The 23,328-nt window shown below is 36.0% G+C and overlaps 1 protein-coding gene across 3 annotated transcripts in view; it reads left to right on the forward strand.

The window, feature by feature from the left end:
• TTC8 (tetratricopeptide repeat domain 8) overlaps positions 1–23,328 on the forward strand; it is a 45,627-nt gene that overhangs the window by 11,766 nt on the left and 10,533 nt on the right. For 2 of the 3 annotated variants that reach the window (XM_082485434.1, XM_082485435.1), the window contains exons 3-9: positions 2,365–2,485; positions 6,902–6,965; positions 7,124–7,283; positions 8,188–8,277; positions 11,953–11,997; positions 18,522–18,607; positions 20,597–20,684. In XM_082485434.1, the coding sequence (XP_082341560.1) occupies positions 2,365–2,485; positions 6,902–6,965; positions 7,124–7,283; positions 8,188–8,277; positions 11,953–11,997; positions 18,522–18,607; positions 20,597–20,684 (654 nt within the window). The remainder of the gene's footprint in view (positions 1–2,364; positions 2,486–6,901; positions 6,966–7,123; positions 7,284–8,187; positions 8,278–11,952; positions 11,998–18,521; positions 18,608–20,596; positions 20,685–23,328) is intronic. The other variant, XM_082485436.1, reaches the window with a different exon arrangement.

The following is a 23,328-nucleotide window of genomic DNA, read 5'->3' on the forward strand; positions in this document are numbered from 1 at the left end:
TGGGGAGAGTCTGCTTTAACAGAGACATGTACATCTCAGTAGCCATATGCTGTAGTTCTAATAAAGTCCTATGTGACTTTTATGGAATAAATAGAACTTTTTTATGAATGAAAAGGGCGTCAGAAATTTCATTTAATTCTTTTGAAATAACTTTTTCTTACATCTCCCTTTGTATTTGTATGCCAATATACATTTCTAATTCCTTTTCCCATGCCTTGATTTTTCACATATTCAGCATAACTGTGTACATGCACAGAAATAGTACTTTTGTTTCATATGGGTCTTGTAACTAGTAGTTAGGAATTTTGAATTGTCTTCTAGTCTCCCAAGGTAAAGGTCATCTTTCCATAGTTTAAGTGACAAATCTGATATTTTCCTCACTCTTGCTGTTTTGATCAGAAGTCCTGTAACAACCATTGCTGCAGGCAATACTCTAATCTACAGACTGATGTTTAATTAAGAGATAATATGTGATATTTGAATTTTTTGTTGACTGTGAAGCCTCAGACTAGAAGCTTAAGACTGGAAGAGCAGCCTAAGGAATCTATTTTTTATGACAGATATTTGTGCAATAATGACAAAGATACATGTTGCTTTTAAACCCACATTATTTCATGTTTGTTATTGGAAAAATCACAATGATATACTTATGTCTATGTTAAGAACTGGCGTCAGTTTTAGCAATCAGTGTAGAGAAGTTGCTACTTTCAATCTCAGGAAAATATCATTACTATGGCAGCTTTTCTTATCTCTACTAGGAAATTAGCCTGTGTTTGGCTATACTGAGAGTTCTAATTTCAGCTTATTCCCAATATAGACGTGGTTATGCTGACTTCAGACATATATATCTTTGAAAAAAGCAGCGTACCATCAAGGTGTTAAAAATTCATCAAACTAAATCCTTCCGTAGAAGTCAAGGGTGTTGAACATCTAACTGCAAATCTCAATGCTAACTAAAGGTTGTCACCCTACTACATAAGAAGAAACTAAAAGATAATAAAGCAGATCTGGATTATGTCTGTCTGGCCTAGATTCAAATCATCCTGCCCTGTTCCTTTCTCTTCCTACTTGAACAAAGGTTTCTAATTGTGGTTGAACTGGATGGCTAAATCCTTCCTTTACTTCTGCTTGGAAGAAAGCACTTTTAAAAACGAGAGATAAATATTTCAACATTTTTAGATATTCTTTGTTTTTGATAGACAGTTATAAAATTGCATAGAAATATGAGGGAAATGTAGAGGAAGGGATGGTCTGAGACAGTGAGTGAGAAGTGTCCCGTAAGCCTGAGGTCCAGATCTTCTCCTACCTCTTATTTAAAGAACAAATGGTTCCATTTGTTTGACGTTTAGTTCTGTTAAGGTATCATCGGTCTGTTTCTGTTTTGAAATGTCTCCTTAGCAAATATTAAACATGCTTTTCCACCAGACTCTTATACCCTATGTCAGAAAAGAAACAAATCTAATTGTTTTGGCAGTGATTTTTACTCTGGACAATTTATGATGATCTGTTCAAGATCTGAAGGAAGATCAGGGATTGGTCTTGTGGCTCCCTTTATCATACCAGTTCTATGAGTACAATACAGGCATATTAAGTTACCGAAGTGGTTGATTCTACACTTATTTTGTTGTTAATTCTGTATGGCAGCCATTGGTGTTTCTTTTCCCCACTGATTTAGTATCTCTACAGTCTACGCAAAGCTTGTTATGTAGGCTAGAATTATGCTTGCCTTTCCACACTGCTCATATAATCCTCCAAGACGTTTAATGTAGTAATTTGTCAGTTTGCTTCACTAACAAGTACTCCAATAATCTTACAATCTGAGATGCTTAACTTAACATTTATGCATTTTTCACAGCTGATGCTTTGAACAAAGGAGTTTTAGACTGCCTTTCTGAAGACTGTTGCTTGTGGATAGTAATTAACTGCTGGTTAAAATATTTTCCTTCTTTCTCTACAGATGCCTGGGAAGGGCATTACTTAGCATTACAGTAGTTTACTTACCTTCCTCTCCCCTCCCAATTTAAATAAGGTGTCTGTTAGCAGTGGGTTTTGAATGGCACTGGTAGCTGGGGATTTTTTCAAAAGCACAAGATCTGAGTTGCCTGTGACCTAAATTAGTCATAAATTTCACGAGGCATGAAATTCTGTCCTCCAAAGTCAACAGCTATAGCTGTTCCACTCCCAAAGAGTTATCTAAAGTCTTGGTCCCCTTTCCACCTCCGTTAGGAAATTGACGGATATACCCAGCTGTTTAAGTTAATACCTTATTCAAGCTTATTAAATCTGTGAAATGGAAAAATTGCTGATTAGATTATTTACTTGGTGTCTTGAAGATATTTTACTTTTTACTTTATCCTTATTCAGGCTGCCTGGAGCCTGAAAACACGAGCTTTGACAGAAATGGTGTATGTGGATGAAATCGATATGGATCAAGAAGGAATCGCAGAGATGATGCTAGATGAAAATGCCATTGCTCAAGTCGCACGTAAGAATGACTTTCACTTAAATACGTTGAAGCAACAAGAGCTCTTTTAGTCAGGATTGTCATCCAACATAAAATAGTACATACTGAGGTGACCTGATATGGCTTTTAGCTATTGCTACAAGAAGAGTTTTAGATTGTTTTATGGTTGCATGGTGATGTGGAGATACACCACATGATCTTGATGTAGTGCTTAGGCCTGTCAGACGGGGATTCAGACAAATAGTGTTTTGTCACTTTGTACTCACTAGCTTTTTTCCATCAGCGCATTGATTTCTTTTACTCCTTTCTGGCTTCTTTAGGCACTGTGGGAAACTAGAGAAAAATATATGCCCTTGATGTACTGTGAATCTCATCCATATGCCTATACTGTAGGCAACAGTCCAGCCAGATCTGACATCAGGTTTTTGTATCATTTCCCAGAAACATTTTCTGAACTGATTTTCTCTCTTCTGCTTTTCTCTACTTTTTCCTCTCTTCCTTCCCAGGGCAGTTTTTCAGCCCTGTCATTTTTTCTTGTATGCAGCTCTTTTCAGCTTCGTCAGTTCCCTTCTAAGTGGGCAGTAATTAGTAGTCTTCCACTATTTTTTGGCATTGTTTCTATTTTTCTCTGTTTCTTTAGTACAATCCACATGGGAATTTTTATGCATCTTATTAGATGTGGCTCTCAACAACCTACTGTGTCAAGGAATTCGAGGGAAGAACTGGACATACGCCAGAATTAATATTTGAGGCATTAAAAGCTTTTCTCATCTGGATAGAAGTAGGCAATTGCTTATCTATCTGATTACATTTTTTTAAAATTGTCATTACGTTTTTGGTCACATATAAACAGTCAAGCAGTACTCAAGTTGTGTTTATATATTATGATAATCTAATTACATGTATCTGTCTTAATATAATTGAGACTTTGATTTTACACCACCTGCAGTAGAGACTGTCTGCTAAGAAAAATCACTTGATGGATATTATTGAGAAATAATATTATTGAGAAATAAGGCATTCTGGAAAAATACATTCATAGTATTTTTAAACTGAAAAAGGTGACTTTCTGGATAGTGTGTCACAGATTTCAAAGCCAAAGAAAATCATTATGATAGTGCAGCCTGCACTCCTGAATCATTGAGATAAGACTGCTATTCGTGCTTCAAATCCACTAGATGTGCCTGAGCTAGTATATAGTTTTTCAGAAAGTGTAAGAACTTTCCAGAGAGAAAGAACCCCCTGCAGTCTTCAGTAAATTATTACATTTGCTAGCTTTTATCAGTGTATGCCATATCTTCAGTGGGAATTATCAACTATAGCTCCAGCTATTGCTTCTTTGTGTACATTTTATGCCTGATATGAAGTCTTTTATTTTCAAAAGTATATTTCCAAAGTAAATAGTTTAAAATGTCATTAAGTCATCCAGTGATCTTTTCTTTGATAAGGTAAACAATCTTGTCATTCGGAGGTACACCTTTTAATTTTTGAGTTGAGTCTGGAAACTCTTCTTAACCCTCTCCAATTTGCATGCTTTTTCAGTTGTAGTCACCAAACCAGACAACAGTCCACTGACACATAGAAAATACATTTTTCTTCTACAGCTTGATTTTACTTTCTTTATACATCTAAAGTGTTTTTCTGTTACACTTTTATATAAAAGGTAAGCACAGATATCACTAGGGAGGATGCAAAGAGGACAGAGCCAGTGACAGGGCCAGAGGCGGTGGGTGCAAACTGAAACACAGGAGGCTCTGTCTGAACATCAGGAAACACTTTTTTTACTTTAAGGGTGACTGAGCACTGGCACAGGTTACACAGGGAGGTTGTGGAGTCTCCCTCCTTAGAGATATTCAAAAACCGTCTAGACGGGGGCCTGGGCAACTGGCTTTAGGTGAACCTGCTTGAGCCTTGTTGGACCAGCTGATCTCCAGAGGTCTGTTCCAATCTCAACCGTTCTGTGATTCTGTGATCACTTCCCCATTTACACGAGTTAATAAAAATGGGTGCTTGCTGACTGTGGGCTTTTTCTTTTGCTGTTAAAGTGTGTTAACCATAGTTGGTCTTGACTCAGGGTCTTTTACTGTGGCAAATCTTCCATGATATCCTCTCCCACTATAATTATAGCTTACAAACTTAAAAATGTGTAGTCATACCCCATGTATTACAACTGGTATTGTCTTTACTTCACTTACTAAGCAGTTCAAATCCTTTTGCATCAGCTACATGTCCATTTCAATTTTGCATCTGTCCTTATCTTAGTTTCCATATTGGACTGTCTTAATAATGATTTTGCTTTCAGTCTTGCATTATTAAATAATTGCTAAATTGTATAGGGTCCACTGGAAACAAGGGCTTTTCTGTGGTTCCTCTTCACACATAGATAATGAAACCTGTCTTCCACCAGTTTTTAAATTCTTGTAATTTTGCTGTGTTAATTTTGCATCAGTCTTGTTTATTAATAAAAATGTCCTATAGCATAATTTTACAGAAAATTCTCACTATGTTACCTTCAAACTCTTAACATCATCAGATTTGTCAGCTAAGGTTGTAATCTTGTTTAAAAGTATTACCTTGACAACATATTTTTCAGAAACTTATACTAATTGGCCTTATGGATAATCACAGCTATTTCATTAACTGGGGCGTTAAAGGAGTCATCTGCAGGCTTCACTAACTGCTGAAATTACGCTCTTAAATTCTGTTGCTGTTAGTGGCCACATGCACTGCTGTGGGCTCTTGATCCCTATTCATTGCTAGTTCAGTTGGGATTCTCAAAGTTAGGGCTGACTTGCCTGGGGTGAGATCAAGGAACTAAATCCTGTAAGCATTCTCCCAGTACACCAAAAGCACAAAACAGCCATAGTTATAAAAAAACATGTCTGGAAAGGGGAATTTAGTGCCCTACCTTTTTATATTACTGCAATAGTTAAAAAAAGGCTCAGAAAGTGGAAGACTAGTTCATTGTCTGTTAGCCTGAAAACTTGAAGGCCGCTTTCTTCATTTCTCAGAAGAGTGCCCTAGTTATCATGTTAGAAAGTCTGCTGGGAGGACTGTCCGAGATTCACAGAACTATAAAGAGCAAGTAAGCAACAGAAGTCCTGAATGTGGCCAACCAGAAGAGAGGGAATCCTGAGTTTTGGTCCTTATTTTAACATCGCTTACATATTTAGTTGGTTTTACTAAGGAGATCATGTTTAATACCTTTTTTTGTATTATTTAACTTTAAATACAACTGTAGCCAGGTGGCTACTGTAATATTGGAGTCAGAGTTGCTTGGTATCTGCATGGATTAAAAAAGCTAGAAGGTATTTATATTGAGTTAGAAGTTATCGATTTGGACAAGTCTACTAAACTTGCTTAAACAATGGACTGGTAACATCTCAGAGGTAATTACAGCTTGAGGGCAGAAGAGAGAGAGGACTGAAAAAGGGCAAACTTGAGGTTTATCTAGGGGAGAAAAAGAAGGAAGGAAGCTATCTACCTATCAGTTTAACTTCAGTTCTTGTAAACGTTTGGAATAAAAGCAGTTCATAAGTATCTAGAAAGTAAGTAGATAAATAACAGGGATTTGTCAAGAACTAGCTGTGTCAACTTAAATCTTATGTCTTTGTGTACATGGGAACAAGCAGTGAACAGATCAGAAGGTATAGATGTCATCTTGCTTTTAACCAAGTTTTTAAATTATTTCTTAGACATTCACTTAGGAGGTTAGAAAAAACGATTATAATCAAATGTCAGTGAAGGTGATGGAAAATCCACATGCAGGAACTACTAATTCTTAATGATCCACTGTCAAAACAGAAATATGTGAAAAGGGGGACCCTTCAGCTGTTCACCTGGGCTCAAGCCAATTTGGTATTTTCATCAATGACCTTTGGATATGGATGAGTTTGAACTTTACTGTGCCCTAAATTGTGGGTGGGGGTCCAACATGGGTCTAATGACATGAGATACCATTCTCCATCTGCCCTGTAGCTGAAAGTTTTGGTTAACTTACTCAAGTCTGGGTGCTATTTTAGTCACAGATAAAAAATAGACCATTTCAAATTAGCGTGATCTCGTTGTTCCAGTAACCTTTCTTACTTCAATGCTATCTTTTGCTTGTGAGAATTGTTGTGGTTTAACTAACTCCAGTAGACAGCTAAGCCCCACACAGCCGCTTGCTCACTCCCCCCCAAGTGGGATGGGGGAGAGAATGGGAAGGGTAAAAGTGAGAAAACTACATTTGTTGTGGCAGGCTTCTTGCAATAATCTGACAATTTATCAGTAGTACAGTGCAATATTTGGGGGTTTTGTTGTCTTTGTCTAGTGCTACGCCCCCTCAGTTTGAACAAAGAAATTTCCAATTTATTGTAAGAGACAATAATTCTTTAAAATCCCCTGGACAAGGGTGTAGTATCTCAATGTGAAGTGAGAAATGCTCTTACTTTATAGGACCAGGAACATCTTTGAAACTCCCTGGAACCAGCCAAGGTGGAGGCCCCAGCCCAGCTGTTAGGTATGTGATTGTTGTTTTTTTTTTTTCAAATGTGACTAGTTACAGATGAGAAAATCCTAAATTTAACTTCTGAAAATTAAATGCTTCAGATATAAGTGTTTAAATTCTCTATCAATAAATACCACTCATGATAAGGATAATGTGCTTAACATCTTCAGGCCAGTAACTCAATCAGGAAGACCTATTACAGGATTTGTGAGACCCAGCACGCAAAGTGGACGGCCAAGTACTATGGAACAGGCTATAAAAACACCTCGTACAGCTCTCACAGCTCGTCCAATTACTAGTGCTTCTGGGGGATATGTCCGGCTAGGAACGGTAAGTTTGACTCTGTTCTTACAACGATGGCTTGCATGGTCATAGTATCTGGTACAGTGACATTGCAGTTGACTTAAAAGCTGCATCTAAACTCAATTTTGAAGGAGTTGAGTATTTTTAATTTTTTGTTCAAATTTTTTTCAAAGTAGAGTTTGAAAATGTTACTTGTTCGTTTGCTACTCTGTTTATATAAAAAATGTACATGAATTCACAAATTCACAAAAATTCACCTGAATTCCAAATTCAGAAGTTCTATGAGACTCATTTTTATTCACTGAAGGCCATGAAAAGACTATCACATGATTTCACCATAAGTACGTTGAGACCTTCTCTGGGGTTTTCAGTTTACTACAAAACAATTACTAATCTCTCAGTGTCTATTACTTCAGAAGATAGGGAAGATAAACTATACTAGTTTTATCTGGTTCTATAGGCAAAATTAATAAGCTGCAGCTGGCACAAATATGTAATACAGATTAACATCACATTAATGGCAAAACGTGATATCTTTTCACTGTCCTCACTATTGCAGGTATAAACTGATGTTCCTAATTCTTTCTTGAAGATTTTTTTGTTCTGTATCCCAACTACCTTCAGTCCATATAACCGTTAGTCTAAGCTACATGCTTAGGCACACTATGGAAGTACTGGAGAGAGGGAAGAAAAAGGTAATTGCAGAAGGTAGTTCAAAGAACCTCTTTCAGGCACTGTATGGGAGTAGGGCAAATTCTTGACTTTCAGAAAAGCTGAAATTCAGTAAGAAGAGTCTGTACTGCACAGTAGAGCAATGCATCTACAAATGCTTTGTTTGGTTGTGGGTTTTTTGTATACTACTAGTATTTTGAAAATTTTCAGGAAAAGTGTAGGGGATCTTCCCACTTAAAAACTTCTTTTTCCCCTTCAGGCTTCAATGCTAACAAATCCAGATGGCCCTTTCATAAATCTGTCTCGACTGAATTTAGCAAAATATGCTCAAAAACCCAAACTGGCAAAGGTATGTAACTATTTTGGTTAATGTTGTGATATCTTTTTCTTATTTTCTGGCATCATTCTAATGTAACTGTACATGGGATTGGGGGTAAAAACAATGATGAACCGTGTTGTATATGTAAAGTTCAGAAAAATAGTGGGTTACTTACCTTTTGACAGTGGTTACCAGACTTGAAATTGAAAATATGTCTCAAGAGGTTATATTGAAAGTATAACCTATGAAAAACACTTATATAGAATAAAATATTCTATTGGTAAATAACTTTGAACTGTGCATATAGGAGTGATGAAGGGCACCCAAACAAAAACGTCAGGCAGAAAAAAACAGCAGAACCCTCCTTAGTGTCCAGAAATGTGGTTCTGTGTACAAATAGATGGGAATCCTGGCCTGGTTCAAATTTTTCCCTTTGATTTTATGGCGTGAGTTAACACTTTTTATATAAAAAGATTTCATCTTTTTGTTCAGAATTCTTCATTTTAAATTAAGATCTTATGATTGACAGCCATTGAAATTGAGACTGCCAATAGAACAGCTTTATTCATGTTGTCTTCCCAGCTTACAGGTTTTGGCTCTGAGTGGAAGGGACCTTAAAGTTGTGTAATGATTTGTCACTCTGTGACCTTTCAGTCCAACAGACCCAACACAACCAGGTAGTTGTATAGATGAAGATGTTTTCTGTGCATACTTTGTTGAGAAAAAAACAACTGTTGGGCTAAGACCAACAACTCATTTTGCACAAAGCATCAAACAACAGGAGACACACTCTCAGGAACTGTGTTTGGCTACAAGCTAGAGTTGAAAGAACCAGTACAGATTTGGTCTATTTTGAGAAATGTGGTGAACACTGTTAGAAGACTAGCAGTACCTAATAATCTGCTGGTAGAAGTTAGCTCCTCCAGTCCAAAACTCTAGTTTATAATTTTTCATAAACAATTAGCAAATTCCTTTGCTTTTTAAAATCTGATCTAGGTTGATGTAGGGCATTGGTTTTTCAGTGTGATTTTCAAAGGAAGTAAATTCTGGGTGACTGCACTACGTTCTTCACCCTCTCCTTACATCTCTGTCCCTTCGCCCCTTAACCAAACTAGGAAGAAGAACAAATATCAAATATAGTAAATTCTGGTCTGGCAAGATAATGAAAGAATTCCAAACTATCATCTGAGGGCAGTTACGTGTCAATTCTTTATCAGTTCTGAAAAAACTGCAAGCCTTTTGTCCAATTATGTCCTTGCCAGCAATCAGCCAGCACACACATTATTCTAAATCCATCACAGTCTGTAAAATAGGGAGAATGTTAAGAAACCCGAGAAGGATTAAGAAAATCAAAACACACCCATAAGAAACTAGGCTTAGTTCTTCTCCTTGAAGACAGCTAGCTTTTAATAGTGTTCGGTTAGCTTTCAGATGAAATATTTATTCTCTGCAACAGCTCTCAGGAATGAGAAATGTATATATTTTTAACCTTTTTTTTTCTTTAATTAGCATTTTCTGGGACAATGGGGTAGCTCTGTCTTCCTTCAATTCCTTCATATGAAAAGAGGCTTAAGCCAAAAAATGTAAAGCAGCAGTGATAGAAACATCCATAGGCAGCAAGTGTACTTGTCAGTATTATGAAGCTAATACATTATGACATTAATATTTCACACAGAATGTAAGATTGAAGTTTAAATTTGAAGCTACACAGAGTTATAACTTTTTTTTAAACAAGACATCATTAAGGCTAAAGCCAAACAAAACAGGAGGTGAGACTGCAGATTGCACTCTGTGTTAAGAATCATTGATTAAAGTTTTAAAACTCTTTGAGCTCTCACTTATCCCAAGTGCAAAAAGATGATAAAACCTACAACTATTAAATTCACATAATTAGCCTGTGTTGGTATATTCTCCTCCTACGTACTTCTTCCTTATGTGTTTGCAAAGTATACTCATCGCATGTCTTTTTAAGTTAGATTATCTATCTTTTCATTGTACAACTCGGTCTTCTGATGTTTTGAAGTATAGAGGAACGTGGCTCCTCTCTGGCTACCACCAGCCGTGTTAAGCACTATTGCAGGAAACTGCATAGTAGACATATGAGGTATCACCTGTCGCCAGAGAGAGCCTCTGGTAAATCTCATCTAGCAACTGGTTTATTACATGAATCAGGAAGTTTTATCTTTTTTAGCTTTTGGATTTTTAATAGAGTTATTAAGATAACTCTAGATATTTTTATCCAAGTGAATGTTCAGTCATTTAAATCCTTTTGAAGGTCAGGGACTATAGATAACAGCAGTAAATTCCTCGTGCCAGCCATGCAAGAAAACGGGTTTTTTATCACTTTAGATTTACTCGCTTTTACTGAATGCTTCCCGATTATTGAACTAGAGGAAGAAATGTTATGCTGCTTCTTTATTTTCTATTCTTTTGTCATCTACCTGTTCTAACCTCTCTATAAATGTGTTTTTATTTAGAATTCTTTAATGTTTTCTAATCATCTGTTCAGAGTCTTCTCTGACCAAAAGTAGTAGAAAAGTAGGTTGTGGTTTACTTTCCTCAACAGACATGACAATTCATTAGTAATTCTCTAGTTTCCTTAAGATAAATCTTTTAAGCATTTTGCTAAGAAGAGCTGGCAGAAGAGTCATGGAAGCCCTTAAGAAGACTGCTGTCTGGTTCTTGATTTCTTTCCTCATGGGGAAATATTTTCTTTTACTTTTTTATAATGAATAATAAGAATTTAGAAAAACGTTCTGGCAATTAAGACCTGGGATTTGGATGCAGAAAAAGATCAAGGTTCAACTTAATTGAACTTTGTGTAACTAGCACCCATACTATGTTTCTGGGAATAGAGGCTTATAGTCTCCATTTAGTTATCTGGTATCTTTCAGCATAATTTTATTCACTTAAAATGTCACTCCCATTGTCTGTTATATACTCTTCCATATTCTAGTGCAGAACAGCTACAAGGTAGTATGACTTGCTTAGCTTTATACAGGAGTAAATAAAGATGCAGTTATATTGCCATGCAGTTGTTGTGGTCTTGAGAGCAGCTACCACAGCACAGCTGATGCATGCTCTTTAGGCTTTGGTGTGATGACGGTGTGTTAGAGTTTCAGAAACACAACATTTTTAGCATTTATCATTTACCAATAAAAAAGGTTTTGCTTTACAGATCACAAAATTCTGTAGGGTTTAAAATTTGTTTTTCTCTAAGGCAAAATTTGCTCAGTTTACATCCTTAATAAACCTGTGTTTAATTTAAATAGCTTTTGCACTGCATAAGCACCTAACTAGACATTGCAAAAAGTCTTTGTTAGATCAGTTGTAGATTTTAAGGTTAAAAAGTCATGAAAATGGTACCAGGTTTTCAAATCTATATTCACTTTCAAATTATAGCTGCCTCTTTTTTTTTGTTTTAAAGTGACTTTGAGGACCAAAGATAAGAGACAATTCTACTAATCTCTTGCAACAAATTAGGAATAAAAATGCCTTCCTCTAATGACAATGTAGCACATCTATAGCTTTTGTGTATTCAAGTCTTATTTAAATGTAAATGTCAGCAATTGTGATGTGTGAATGTGATTGCTTTCACAAAGAATTAATTTCTGCCTAACACAATCAAGATTCTGTATTCCTCTTAAATAATATTATAAGTTTTTATCTTCAAATATGACAAGGTTTTAAATATTCTTCTGACAGGCATTGTTCGAATATATTTTTCACCATGAAAATGACGTAAAAAATGTGAGTAATTCATATGTTCCGTTTTCAGTTTTTTATTAAGTATCATTCAGTTATTTCTGTCAGTATCCTGCTAAACTAAGGATCCAGGTAGTACATCACATCTGAGTACAGAAGTGAAGCATTAAAAGTTGTTTAAGAGAGAGAAATCCTTTCTTACAGGGGTGATAATCAGGGATGATAATTTGCAAAGGCCAAGATACGGATTGCCTTTTTTTTTTTTTTTTTTTGAGAAGCAAAGCATTCTAATGCTTAAAACTAGGTCTCTCATCTGTCAACATGATAAGATCTCTGTATGTAATGATTTCATGTTAACAGAATGTACTGGAGCCTGAGCAGTAGCTGAAACTGCATGTCAGGTAGCTGAACTGCCTAGAAAGTTCAGAGTTCCTGAGGCTTGAGTGTAAGCAATAAGTTACAGAAGACTGTCCATTAACAGAAGAAGATGAAAATACCTGACAAAATAGTGATTAAATTGAACATCATTTCACTTTTTAAACTACTGAGATGATTGTTTATTCATTTGGGTGAATAGGAAAGAAAGGTATTTGGTGAAACTGCAGAAAAAGAAAATATCAATAGGATTTTGGACACTTTTTCTAGAATTTTAATGCCGTAGTGCTGAGGTGTTTTGTGGCCTCAAGAGACAAATTATATTGTCCATATGATTGTCTGTAACATTTATTCTCCAAAAGTTTTCCTAATTATACTGGTTCCCTCTTATCCTATCCAAAATTTTTCTTAATGTGGTTCTTCATATGTTACTGCGCTGCATGGGTAAGATCAAGTTTTTGGGTACATATTGTTTAAACTTTTAGAAATAGATAAAGGTTTCAGAACTTTTTTAGCAGTTCACCCAGGGAAATAATCCATTTATTCAATGAATAAAGTGTCAAAATATTTCCTTACTGTGTTAGATCTATGCACCCAGTTGAAATGGAATCAAAATTTCTGCTTGAAATTTGTTTGGAAGAACTGTTTGTGTCAATAATGCATAGCTGACTAAACAGTTACTGAATTTTCTGCAATACTACTAACTGGTATGTGTTTAGATCTGAAGTTAAACTCTCCAGTTATTCAATAACACACAAAAAAATAGTCTGTTGTTGTTGACATAGATCAGAACCATTTCCAAATGTGAAGCTTTTTAATCTAGTATCAAATTATTGTAGTTGTACACGGTCAATTTATTGCATAGCATTCTTTTAAGAGGATTGAATTACAGTGCACTGTTAATCCAAAATATGGTTGAAAGAGTAAGTGCAAGTGTCAGAGAGAAATAGAAATTAAAATTTACATATTCTGATACTGAATGTGAAGAAAGTGCCTAGGTTTTATGCCACTAATAATTAAAATTTATGTTGTTTGTTACTGAGAATGCTGTTCACTAAGTATAAAAGAGTGATACTTGATAAGATGCCACATGTGCCTGTGACCTACACTTTGACAAGCAAGATCTTCTAGGCTAGACAGATAATTTCAAACAATGAAAGGAATTTTCCAAGTACTCCAGAAAAAAATTGTAAGATGTTTTTACACTGTGTCGCATGTATCTTGAAATCCTTTCTGAGAATCCCAAATCACTGTCTTGCAGGGAAAGTTTTGCCTGTGTTTTTTTAAGCACCCAAGCCATTTGAATAAATATCCATAAGCAAAGAAGTGTCAGCTTAGTCACCACAGTTTATTATCTAATGAGAAGGAAATCAACATGTTTGGTTCATGATAGCATCTTGTAGGAAAAAAAAAATTGTGTCACACTTCACAGTACGAGGTGCCTTTGTAATGTAATGTGTATCTCTGAAGAGATCTTTTTTTTATGTTTTCAGTTTGCTTTCTCTAGTTTGCTTTCGTTCCTCTTTTCTTCCATGCTTTCTACACCATTTTCAATGTAATTCTATTCTCCCAACTGTCCTCCCTTCCTTTTGAACCTCATCTGCATTATTTTTTTCTTAAACAAAGAAAGAAATACTTTTAACTTCTGCTTAAACTTGACTGCGTCACTGTTTATTCACCTCTCCTACCAATGGCATTTCACTAATTCATTTTTTTGCTTCTCCCAGAAAAGAATTTGGTAGCTTGGGATTCAGCAGAGAAACAGCATATATGTTAACTTTAAAAGTTGATCTGGATCTTGCTTGATCACCCATTAGAACATTCAGTGACATCTCTTGCATCTTTGTATTACCTGCTACTGTGTCATGTTGCACATTCTTAAAAAAAAAAATTGAAAACAGCACTTTTCTGCATGAGATGAAATGAAAGAGCTTGGACAGCTTGGAAGCTTGGGAAAGCTTCTGTTTGTTACTGTATAGACTGAAAAGCCCTTTACTTGTGGACTTTCTGCATGGGTAGAATTGGAACACCAGTTCCTGCAGTTTTGCAAATAAAACAGAAGTAGTAGTGATGATATCCTTCCTTTGTCACTGTGCTGATCTGGAACAGTCTGTACTGTTCTCAACTGCATTATTATTTAAGAAGCAAAGGCAGTTTTATTATTTATCTTCTGTTTAGTATTCAGCCAGTATATAGAAAGAAAAAAAAAAGCCTTAGCGATTTCAGTTGAGAAATATCATTCATCAGTGTGCATTCAGCTGGACAAATAATACTAGGATCTTGGTTCAGATTAAAAGTAAATACACCTGTAATCTATCAATTATCAGAAACGTGCGGATTCAAGAAGAGAGAAACACTGAGCTTTTTCAGCACTTGAAAATGTATTCAAAAGTCTTTCATCTTATTTAATGAAAAATTAAACAGTTTTCTAAAGAAATTACTATTACCCTGTCCATTGTTGTTCTTTTGAACACTTGTTTCCTTTTGAACACATATACTTAATAACTGATCTTCTGTACCCCTTGAGCTATTTCTAGAAGCCGTTTTATGGGATGAATGCTCTTAAGGCCAGGCCAATTTAAAAGACTTGTCCAGAAAGATTTCAGTTGCCGCTTTTTCACCAGTGGACAGTGACATCTTATTCTGCCATTATTCACAGGCGGGTAATGATGACAAGACACTTTGTCCTGAGGAAGAAAAATGAGCGTACAATATATACTTGGGGCCAGAAGTCGTGAACTCTGATATTTCCTTAGTTCTTTCTAATACTCTGACATTTATACTCTCTGATAGAAATCTATTTATAATCGAATTATGTTAGGTTTACAAACTACGGAAATCCAGAAAACAGTTACTGAAAGAAATTTCACTAAATTGACTATGGCTAATGTCACAGCTATCTTCTAGACTATCCTGTCTTGATTTGTCTATGAATAAGACTTTAGTCAATAACTGTTGCTGGGAGAATTACTGCTATTCAACAGCATGTGAAAGAAGGAGCAGACGCTTGCTGTTGTTTCCATTTTATCTATTTCTTGGTGCATACAATACTGTGTATTAAATTACTAAGTTTCAAACAAATGTACATTTACCAATTTAATTTTGCAATACAATAGTAAATTACCACAACCCTATAAGCAGTTTTATATGATAGATGATTTGGAAGTCCTATTTATAATACAGTTTAGCTAAGGAAAGTAACGGTAAAAAAATGGATCTCAAAATCATGCTAAATACAGTTACAATTAAAGAATCTACATTCTTTTTCATTTAAAAACAGTTCTGATGTATTCTTTAAGAAAAACAACTTTTTTTTTTTTTTTTTTCAAAAACAGATAACCCGCTAAGTATTGGGGGGGTTATTATTTTTATTTGCACAAATATAAGAACTGAGAGTAAAATAAGTTTGTTCTGAAAGGCTTCCCAGGGCTAATACTGTTATTGAAATAGGCTCCTGCATACGTGAGTAACTATGTTAAATTCTCTACTCCGTAACAGTTTCAGCTGACCAACATTTCCAGATGATGAGTTATATCCTAAAATTTATTAAAACTTTTGGGACAATCAGTGGGTGTTTTTTTTCTGGTATGTACGTTAGAAGAAAAAATCCTCAGAAGGACATACGAGTATCTGCCAATCCACAATCTGCGCTGGTTTTCCCTTCTAGTTATTAATACGACTGCACCAACATTCAGCAATGCACAGGAGTGCAGGACATAACACTTACTACTGCTATTATAGATTAGTTTTAAATTAACATGCTGTGCAGATTGAACATTGATTTGTACCTAAACTGTGCAATTAAAACAAAAAAAGTTTGCAGCAAACTGAAATTGAAATATGCTAGCAGTTGGTATTGACATGGCAAGGTGAAGGCTTTGACTTTTAAAAGTCTGTTTTAATCAATTTACTAACATTTCAAAGGCCGCACTGTCAAAAGATTTTGTTGTAATACCAGCAGAAAGTCTAACTACTAGCATGCAAAAAGCTGACATTGATACGCACAAAGCCTTTTCAGGCAAACACTTTCTAGAAGATGGTAACATTTGCAGTGGTTTTGGACTAAAGTTTTTGTCATCGCTTGTAAAGTGTCAGAAACAGGATTTTCCTATTCTTTTCCTACTTCCTTAATAGGAAAGTATAAAAACATGACTTAAGTTCAGAAACTAACTTCAGAATGAAGTCATACTTTGTTTCTTGATGTTATTACTGAGATCCCAGTAAGAATTCAGGATCTGCACGGAGAGATAAATTGCTGATGTTAGTGTCTACTAAGCCCGAAGCAGTCTTAGTTCCCACTTTCCAATATTGGAGATTGTTAGCCTTGCATAAAATAGTTATCAGAAATAATTAGGGTACCAGAAAGAAAGCTGAATGTGTAGCTACAGAAGGGATCGTTTTTTGAAATTCGATCCTTCTTCTTGAATACTCATCATCAGAGGACTCCAAAGAAAGCTCTTTGAAGCTCGTTATTTGCAGTATGATCCTTACCCGTTTTAAGTGGCTGCTCATGCTGCGTTAGAAGCAGGTATGGTATTTGACAGACCCACACATCGTTTATACATTTGCAAACGCAAGAAAAGTAAGCAAGGTTTTAACATCAACTACTTTCCCAAATTTTCCCAGTACTCGGACAAAACTTCTTATACATCTTCAGATGAAAGAAACTATTTGTCTGGAAGGGAAAACGCTAAATTCTGACCTGAAGCAAGCTGCTTCCCTGTTATTGCTATAGTATCCACAGGCCCTGGGGTGCAATTTGCAAAGCCATTAGGAAACAAAGGGCAACCGAGATAAGAGCTGCTGTCTGAGGTCTTCAAGGATTGCACCTAACTGGAAGAAAGAGTAACTTTAGATTTGTAAGCTTTCCTCAGTTTTCTCTCTCCTGTCACAGAGGCGAAGAATGACAGCTGTCTCTTTCTCTTTGAGGACAGCATCAGTGCAACCCCTTAGCCTGAATTGCTACAGAAAACAAATTGTTCTTTCTTACAGAGCCAGAAGAGAGCAACATGTCTAAGCAACTTTGCCCTGCTAGTCAAATCTACACCCGTTGATTACCTGCAGCCTCGTTTTGCTAGCAGGAAGAACAGAAATCAAACCCAGATGTAGATGTCACTAAATTAGGCTCTTTCTAGTATGTCAAGTATCCAGATTATTTTTTTTCCTGGAAATTATTGCTTCCTCTGCTACCGAGTGGCCAGTGCACAGAACTTTTCCGTATTGTTCCTAATAGATAGATAGCTTCTGATTTCTGTGGTCTGCAAAATGTTTATGAAAACATAAAAAGGTCAGTTCTTTGTTATAAAAATACTGCGTTAAAGCCTTTTAGACTGTTTCTGATTACATCCCTAAAATATAAGTAGCAAATGTAGCATGGCTTTGTTAAGTTCTGCGACAAAATGGAATTTAAAAAAAAGGAACACTAACAATTGCTGCTTTGGTAGTTTTTGGTACAGAACACACATCCATTTGTTTTAACAGAAATGTTGAAGTTATAGCTAAAACATGAAAAGCTATAGATTCTGTCTGTGGTGGCTGGTAGGTAGCACCTTCGTTAGCATACCTACTTTTCCAATATACCAGATAAAAGAGATTTTAGACCTCCGCCCTCATCAATAGCTATTTATTTCTTAGAATATTTATCTATTTTTCCTATCTGTCATAAAATAATTATTTACATTGTAGACTTTTTAAAGGAAGAAGTATTTCTTACTGTACACATTTGAGAGTTCCCAGAAGTGCAGGCAGCCTGATATTAGCAATGAGATGACATTACAGTATTTCAAACTGGCTGAACTGATTTCTTTGTTTTAGTATGTTTTTACTTGTTCGTAACAACTGTTATTGAACAAAGATGTGAAGCTTGGAAAAAGTATGTTGGCTTACACAAATGCTCTGTGTATCCTGAAGCAGCATTTTGGGAATCCGATCAAATTAATTTTATATTTTTTCTTTGAATTACTAGAAGCTAGTTGGATTCCATGTTCTTATAGGGACAAAGTATCCTTTCAGCTACTTTATGCACTAAGCTATAAAAATACTAAACAAAGCAGTGCCGCCGCCTCAAGTTTACCAGAACTTTTTGTTCCAAAAACTTCTCTTTACAAAAATCTTTACATTGTTCACTTCGTGTTCTTTTTCTTTGTGTAAACATTGGAGGTATTAATGTTAAGATGATGGGTTTGTTTTGGAAGGCTTTAGATTTGGCAGCCCTTGCCACTGAGCACGCACAATTCAAGGACTGGTGGTGGAAAGTCCAAATTGGGAAGTGCTACTATAGGTAAGCCGTTGTTCATTTCTTCTGTGATCAGTGAGTATGAGTGGAGGACCTGAACTGCTGGGTATATTGTGCAATGCTGGACACTGAGAAATATTTCAGTAAGTATTTGGTTGGAGAGTGCTGTGCTTACAGTTAAATCTCCTTTAATATACAAGGAGATTATGTTCAACTGCTTGAGGTAGACATCAACATTGAGTACCTTTATGTAAGTGAATTAGCTGCATCTTCACCTTTGTTAATGTGTTTCAAAGTCATTGTTTGAAAAGTCAGTAAATAAATGCCAAGAACTATTGTTAAAACAGACCACACAAAATGAATATTACTATATTAGCTTGAGAAATTAACTGTCAATATGGGCTTCAGATTGATGAAATAGTAAAAAATGAGGTATCCATGTTAGATGTTAGACGCTTCCTGCCAGAGGTACATTGCCCAAGAAGTACCAGTTCCAAAGATGCCAAGCCCTCAGGGCTGGCACCCTGTACCTGAGCATCTGATTCAAATGACTTAGGAGTACCCCAATGCCGTGCAGCGATGTGCCTCTATGAGGAAAGAGTGGCAATGGCAGGGAGGAGAGCTTGCAAGCAGTTGAAAGTGGTAGGATCTACCTGTGACTGTAACAACCAGTTCTACCAAATCAGGTGAAACTCCTCCTAATACAGCCCTGCTTCCCGAAATTCAAACAAGTACTGAGGCAGCTCCCCCTTTCATTCTTTACCATGTGTGTGTCCCATGAATGTAAAACATATGAATAAGGTATTGGTTGTTAAAAAACTGAAGCATCATCTGCAATCCGTACAATTCTGCAAGCAATTCTTGTATGAACAGGGTGATAATACAAAGCAGTTAGCCCTTTAAAATTTCATATTGTATCTTGGCTTGAAACTATTGCTTCTTTTTAGATGCCCAAACTAATGAAATCCTTCACTATCCTTAACCTTTACTTGACATTCTTTAGTAGATTAGACTGATTTTTTTTTTTTTTTTTTTTTTGAGCTTAGAGGGCATTCATCACTTTCAGGATTTTTATGAATAGTGTTATAGAGTCTAAAGCATCCAAGCAGGCACATGTACTTCCAGGTTCCCAGATTATTTTGTGTCCCCATTGACTGTGTTACTTTGTTTTGGCTGGCTTGTTCTGCCTGTGTTTTGTGTTTCTTCACCAAGTATATGTGGTCTTTGGCTGAAGAAAAGGCAATTTGCATATGAGAAAGTGTACATTTTTGCTGTTGTTGAAATGGTACAATCCTCTTAATTTTGTAGTCTATATAGAATTTATAGATTACTGCAAAATATTCCCCACTGATACTGCAAAACAAGTGCTTTTGAGATGAAACAGACTTCTGTGAGGTTCACATGCCATACACTGCCCCCTCCTAAGTGACCTGCTTGGATGGTCTTAAGCTGTGATGCCATTTACAATACAGCATGTTTTCAACACACAGTTAAAGATTTTTAATATCAGCAACAGAAGTTTTGCCATTTCCCATACAAGTCTAGGAGAAAGTTTTTTACAGATGACTAGGCATTCCCTAAATTTTACATGGAAAGTATCTACATGATCTTTGCCATGAGTGAGGAAATTCTGCTCCAGAACTATGTGGGTAGAGGTTAAGGCATGACTTCAATTGCTCATTTTCTACTGTCCAGTCTGAGCAAAGAGCAGGAGGGAGTCCCATGAAAACAAGTACATCATTATTCAATTAGCACCAGAAGGCTTCATGTACTAAAGGGGGCCAAATTTTATGAAATTGTCTTTTTTGTAGTTTTGAATGGCTGTCTTTGTAACTTTCATATATCTAACAGCATAGTTTTTATTAACACGCACACAAATGCTTTTAGTATGCTTAAAGTATGCTTTTGGGCAGTTCATGTTTGATTTAGTGGGCACTGCTTCATTATTTAATAAGCTGCTTTTTTTTTTTTTTTAAAAAAAAAGCCAACAGACCACAAACAAATATTTTCTATATCTATCTGTTGTCTCTTTAGGTTAGGATTATATCGTGAAGCTGAAAAGCAATTTAAGTCAGCTCTCAAGCAACAGGACATGGTTGATACAATCTTGTATTTGGCAAAAGTAAGTCATAGGTTTACTTGTTTAAGAATTAAGTGAAATTCCAGACTATCCCTGAGAAGTCCATACGCCAGAAGAGTTGAGTATTGAGCTTGATACACCATTAAGTTTAATAGTGTGTGATCTCCATACAGACCTGAGGCAATATATGCTAACAGTTGAAATTGAAGTCTATAGTTTACAAAAAGATTTTGGAGCTTCCAGATTTCACAAAAAAAATCCTAAAACAGTACAAAAAAAACAAACGCCAAAACTCCTACCTTCTATGTCACTGTATTCTTTGCTCTAAACTCCAGTGAGGATTATATAGCTAAAGAATTATTGGAGTTCCAGTATCAAGAACAATGTAGCTATATATGGTCTCCTAGGAAACTAATGCAATAAATCAGTAAGCGAAGAGTGAATCTCAAAATCCTAGTTTCATAAGCAAAATCAAAACAAAGTGAGCTTAAAGGAAGCAATTGGAGACCTTGAAACAGGGAATGTTCTGTCAAAATAAAGGCATTAAAAGCTTTAAAAGAACAAGTGGCGCAACTAAGCCTCAGCATTACTTGTTTACCAGGCTACACATCAGATTCTAAACATTTCCCAAGGCATTCAAGAAAAGGTGGCCTGTGAGAATCTAAAACTGCATTTTTCTTCCTCTTGTCCTAGAAGGAGATGCAATCAGTTGCTCATTATCAGCTCCCTTGAAGCCAGCTGTCACAGGCATATCCAAAAGTCATCACTGCTAGTAGATAATTCAGATATTCATATTATGGTATTTGCTTTACCTTTACGTTTATTGAGCAATTATGTTTTGTATTTAAGTGATCATCATTGCTCTCTGGAGACTTGTCTTCCGTACAGCAGCTGGAGTTAGCTTACTCAATTGAGCTTAGTAATTTTAGATTTCTGTCACTACCAGGAGTCATTCTGCAAAACACGAGCTACACAAAGTGATTAAGTTGGCAGAGTAATTGGATTAACAAACAGTGATTCGTTATGGGAGATATGCATCCCCCCACATCATTACTAGCTCAAGTTGCATTTGAACTTCCACCTCCCACTCCATAGACCAGCTCGCTCAAGTATAAAGCATCACACAACATGATTTAGTGACTGTGGGTGGACCGGCAATAGAGTAGGGCACTGAGATACAGCTCAATCTGACAGTACTGAAAAGATAAGGCTTGAGTTAAGCAACCATTAAAGAAAAACAGGATTGCATCAAGTTCTGTGCAAACAGACCAATACTACAGTACCAATTAGTTTTCTGTTTATATTCATTATTACAACAGCTGTTTTTTTTAAATATTTTCCATAAAGATAACTCTTCCTTGCAGTGTAATTTATGAAAAGATAAAAGACCAAAAGAAAACTAAAAAAATAAGGAGTCTTTAAAGAAGTCAGGGATGCTGAGAAATTACAATGTATTTCATGACCCAGAAGAGCTGGAAATGGGATATTTTTACCAGAGACAAGAGAGACACCAAAAAGAAAATGGAGCCATTGTGTGTTTAGCATCTAAAACTTAATAACTATAGCTGTCGTAGTCTTAAAGATCAGGTCTCCCCAGAGCGGCTGCAAGTAGGTGGAAATTGTTCCACCTATCTTTTAATTTCTGTTGCCGCGCACCTGGACAGCAGCTCTACAGTTTGCAGAGATGTTGGGCAGTGTGATGTGCCACTGGATATGGGAATTATGCAGTAGAGTACAGTGGCTGTGTTGCCTTAGTGTAATATTTGTACAGAGGATATGTAGCAAGTGCATCTTTGGAGCGCACCTCCAGATGAAGGTGCACTCCAAAGCAGATCATCCAGTAGATCAGACTTGAGTCATAGTGCTCAGAAAACATACTTCATAAACAAACATAAAAAGATAAAAAAGGAGCAGTTCTAGTGGAGTTTCCTGTCCACCATTTTAATTTTTTGCCCTAAGAATATGAAGATAGCCATGCTTCATAGCTAGATCAGGTAAAAAACAAGCAAACAAAACAAAAAAATACATCTAATTTAAATTTTATCTCAGTTCAAACAAAGAAAATTATTTGTAGATATGCCAGCATGCACTGGCTTACTACACATATTTAGGATAAATTTTACAAGTCACTCACATAGGTGATGCTTAGGAGTAAAACAACCAGCCAAGGTTCTTCTTAATTAAGAAGTTATCGTGGTTTGGGCTATACCCAGCTATCACGTATTCTCTTTCATCTGGGTACTTTCCACTGAAACTCTTTACAGAGTAATTTAGTTGTAGAAAACTGTTGCTAGAAGAAAATAAGGACCATGACAGTCACAATGGAAACAATCATTTAAAGTTTAAAATTTAATGCAGACATAAAATTCATCAGCAAGTACTGCATGGTTTATAAAAGAAAAAGTATAGCAAATTAGTTGAAGATACAGCAACATGCCCAGATAGAGTGCATTAGGAATAAATTGTTGATTTAAAGCATATTTATTGATAGTGTCATGAGTGCAGTTCTAGTCTACCAAGTAACATGCCTCCCCCCAAAAAAACAAATCCCTCACTCCTTTGATGGCTTTTCACAAGAAGGAATTAGTTTTCTAGCTTAATACAGGGAATGGAAGTGACATAAGCAAAATGACTGGAAAAAATTGACTGTATTTTTTTTCTTTTTGCCAGTGATGGACTTGAAATG

This window comes from Vanellus vanellus (genome assembly GCF_965231255.1).
Source record: "Vanellus vanellus genome assembly, chromosome: 6".
Classification (NCBI taxonomy): domain Eukaryota; kingdom Metazoa; phylum Chordata; class Aves; order Charadriiformes; family Charadriidae; genus Vanellus; species Vanellus vanellus.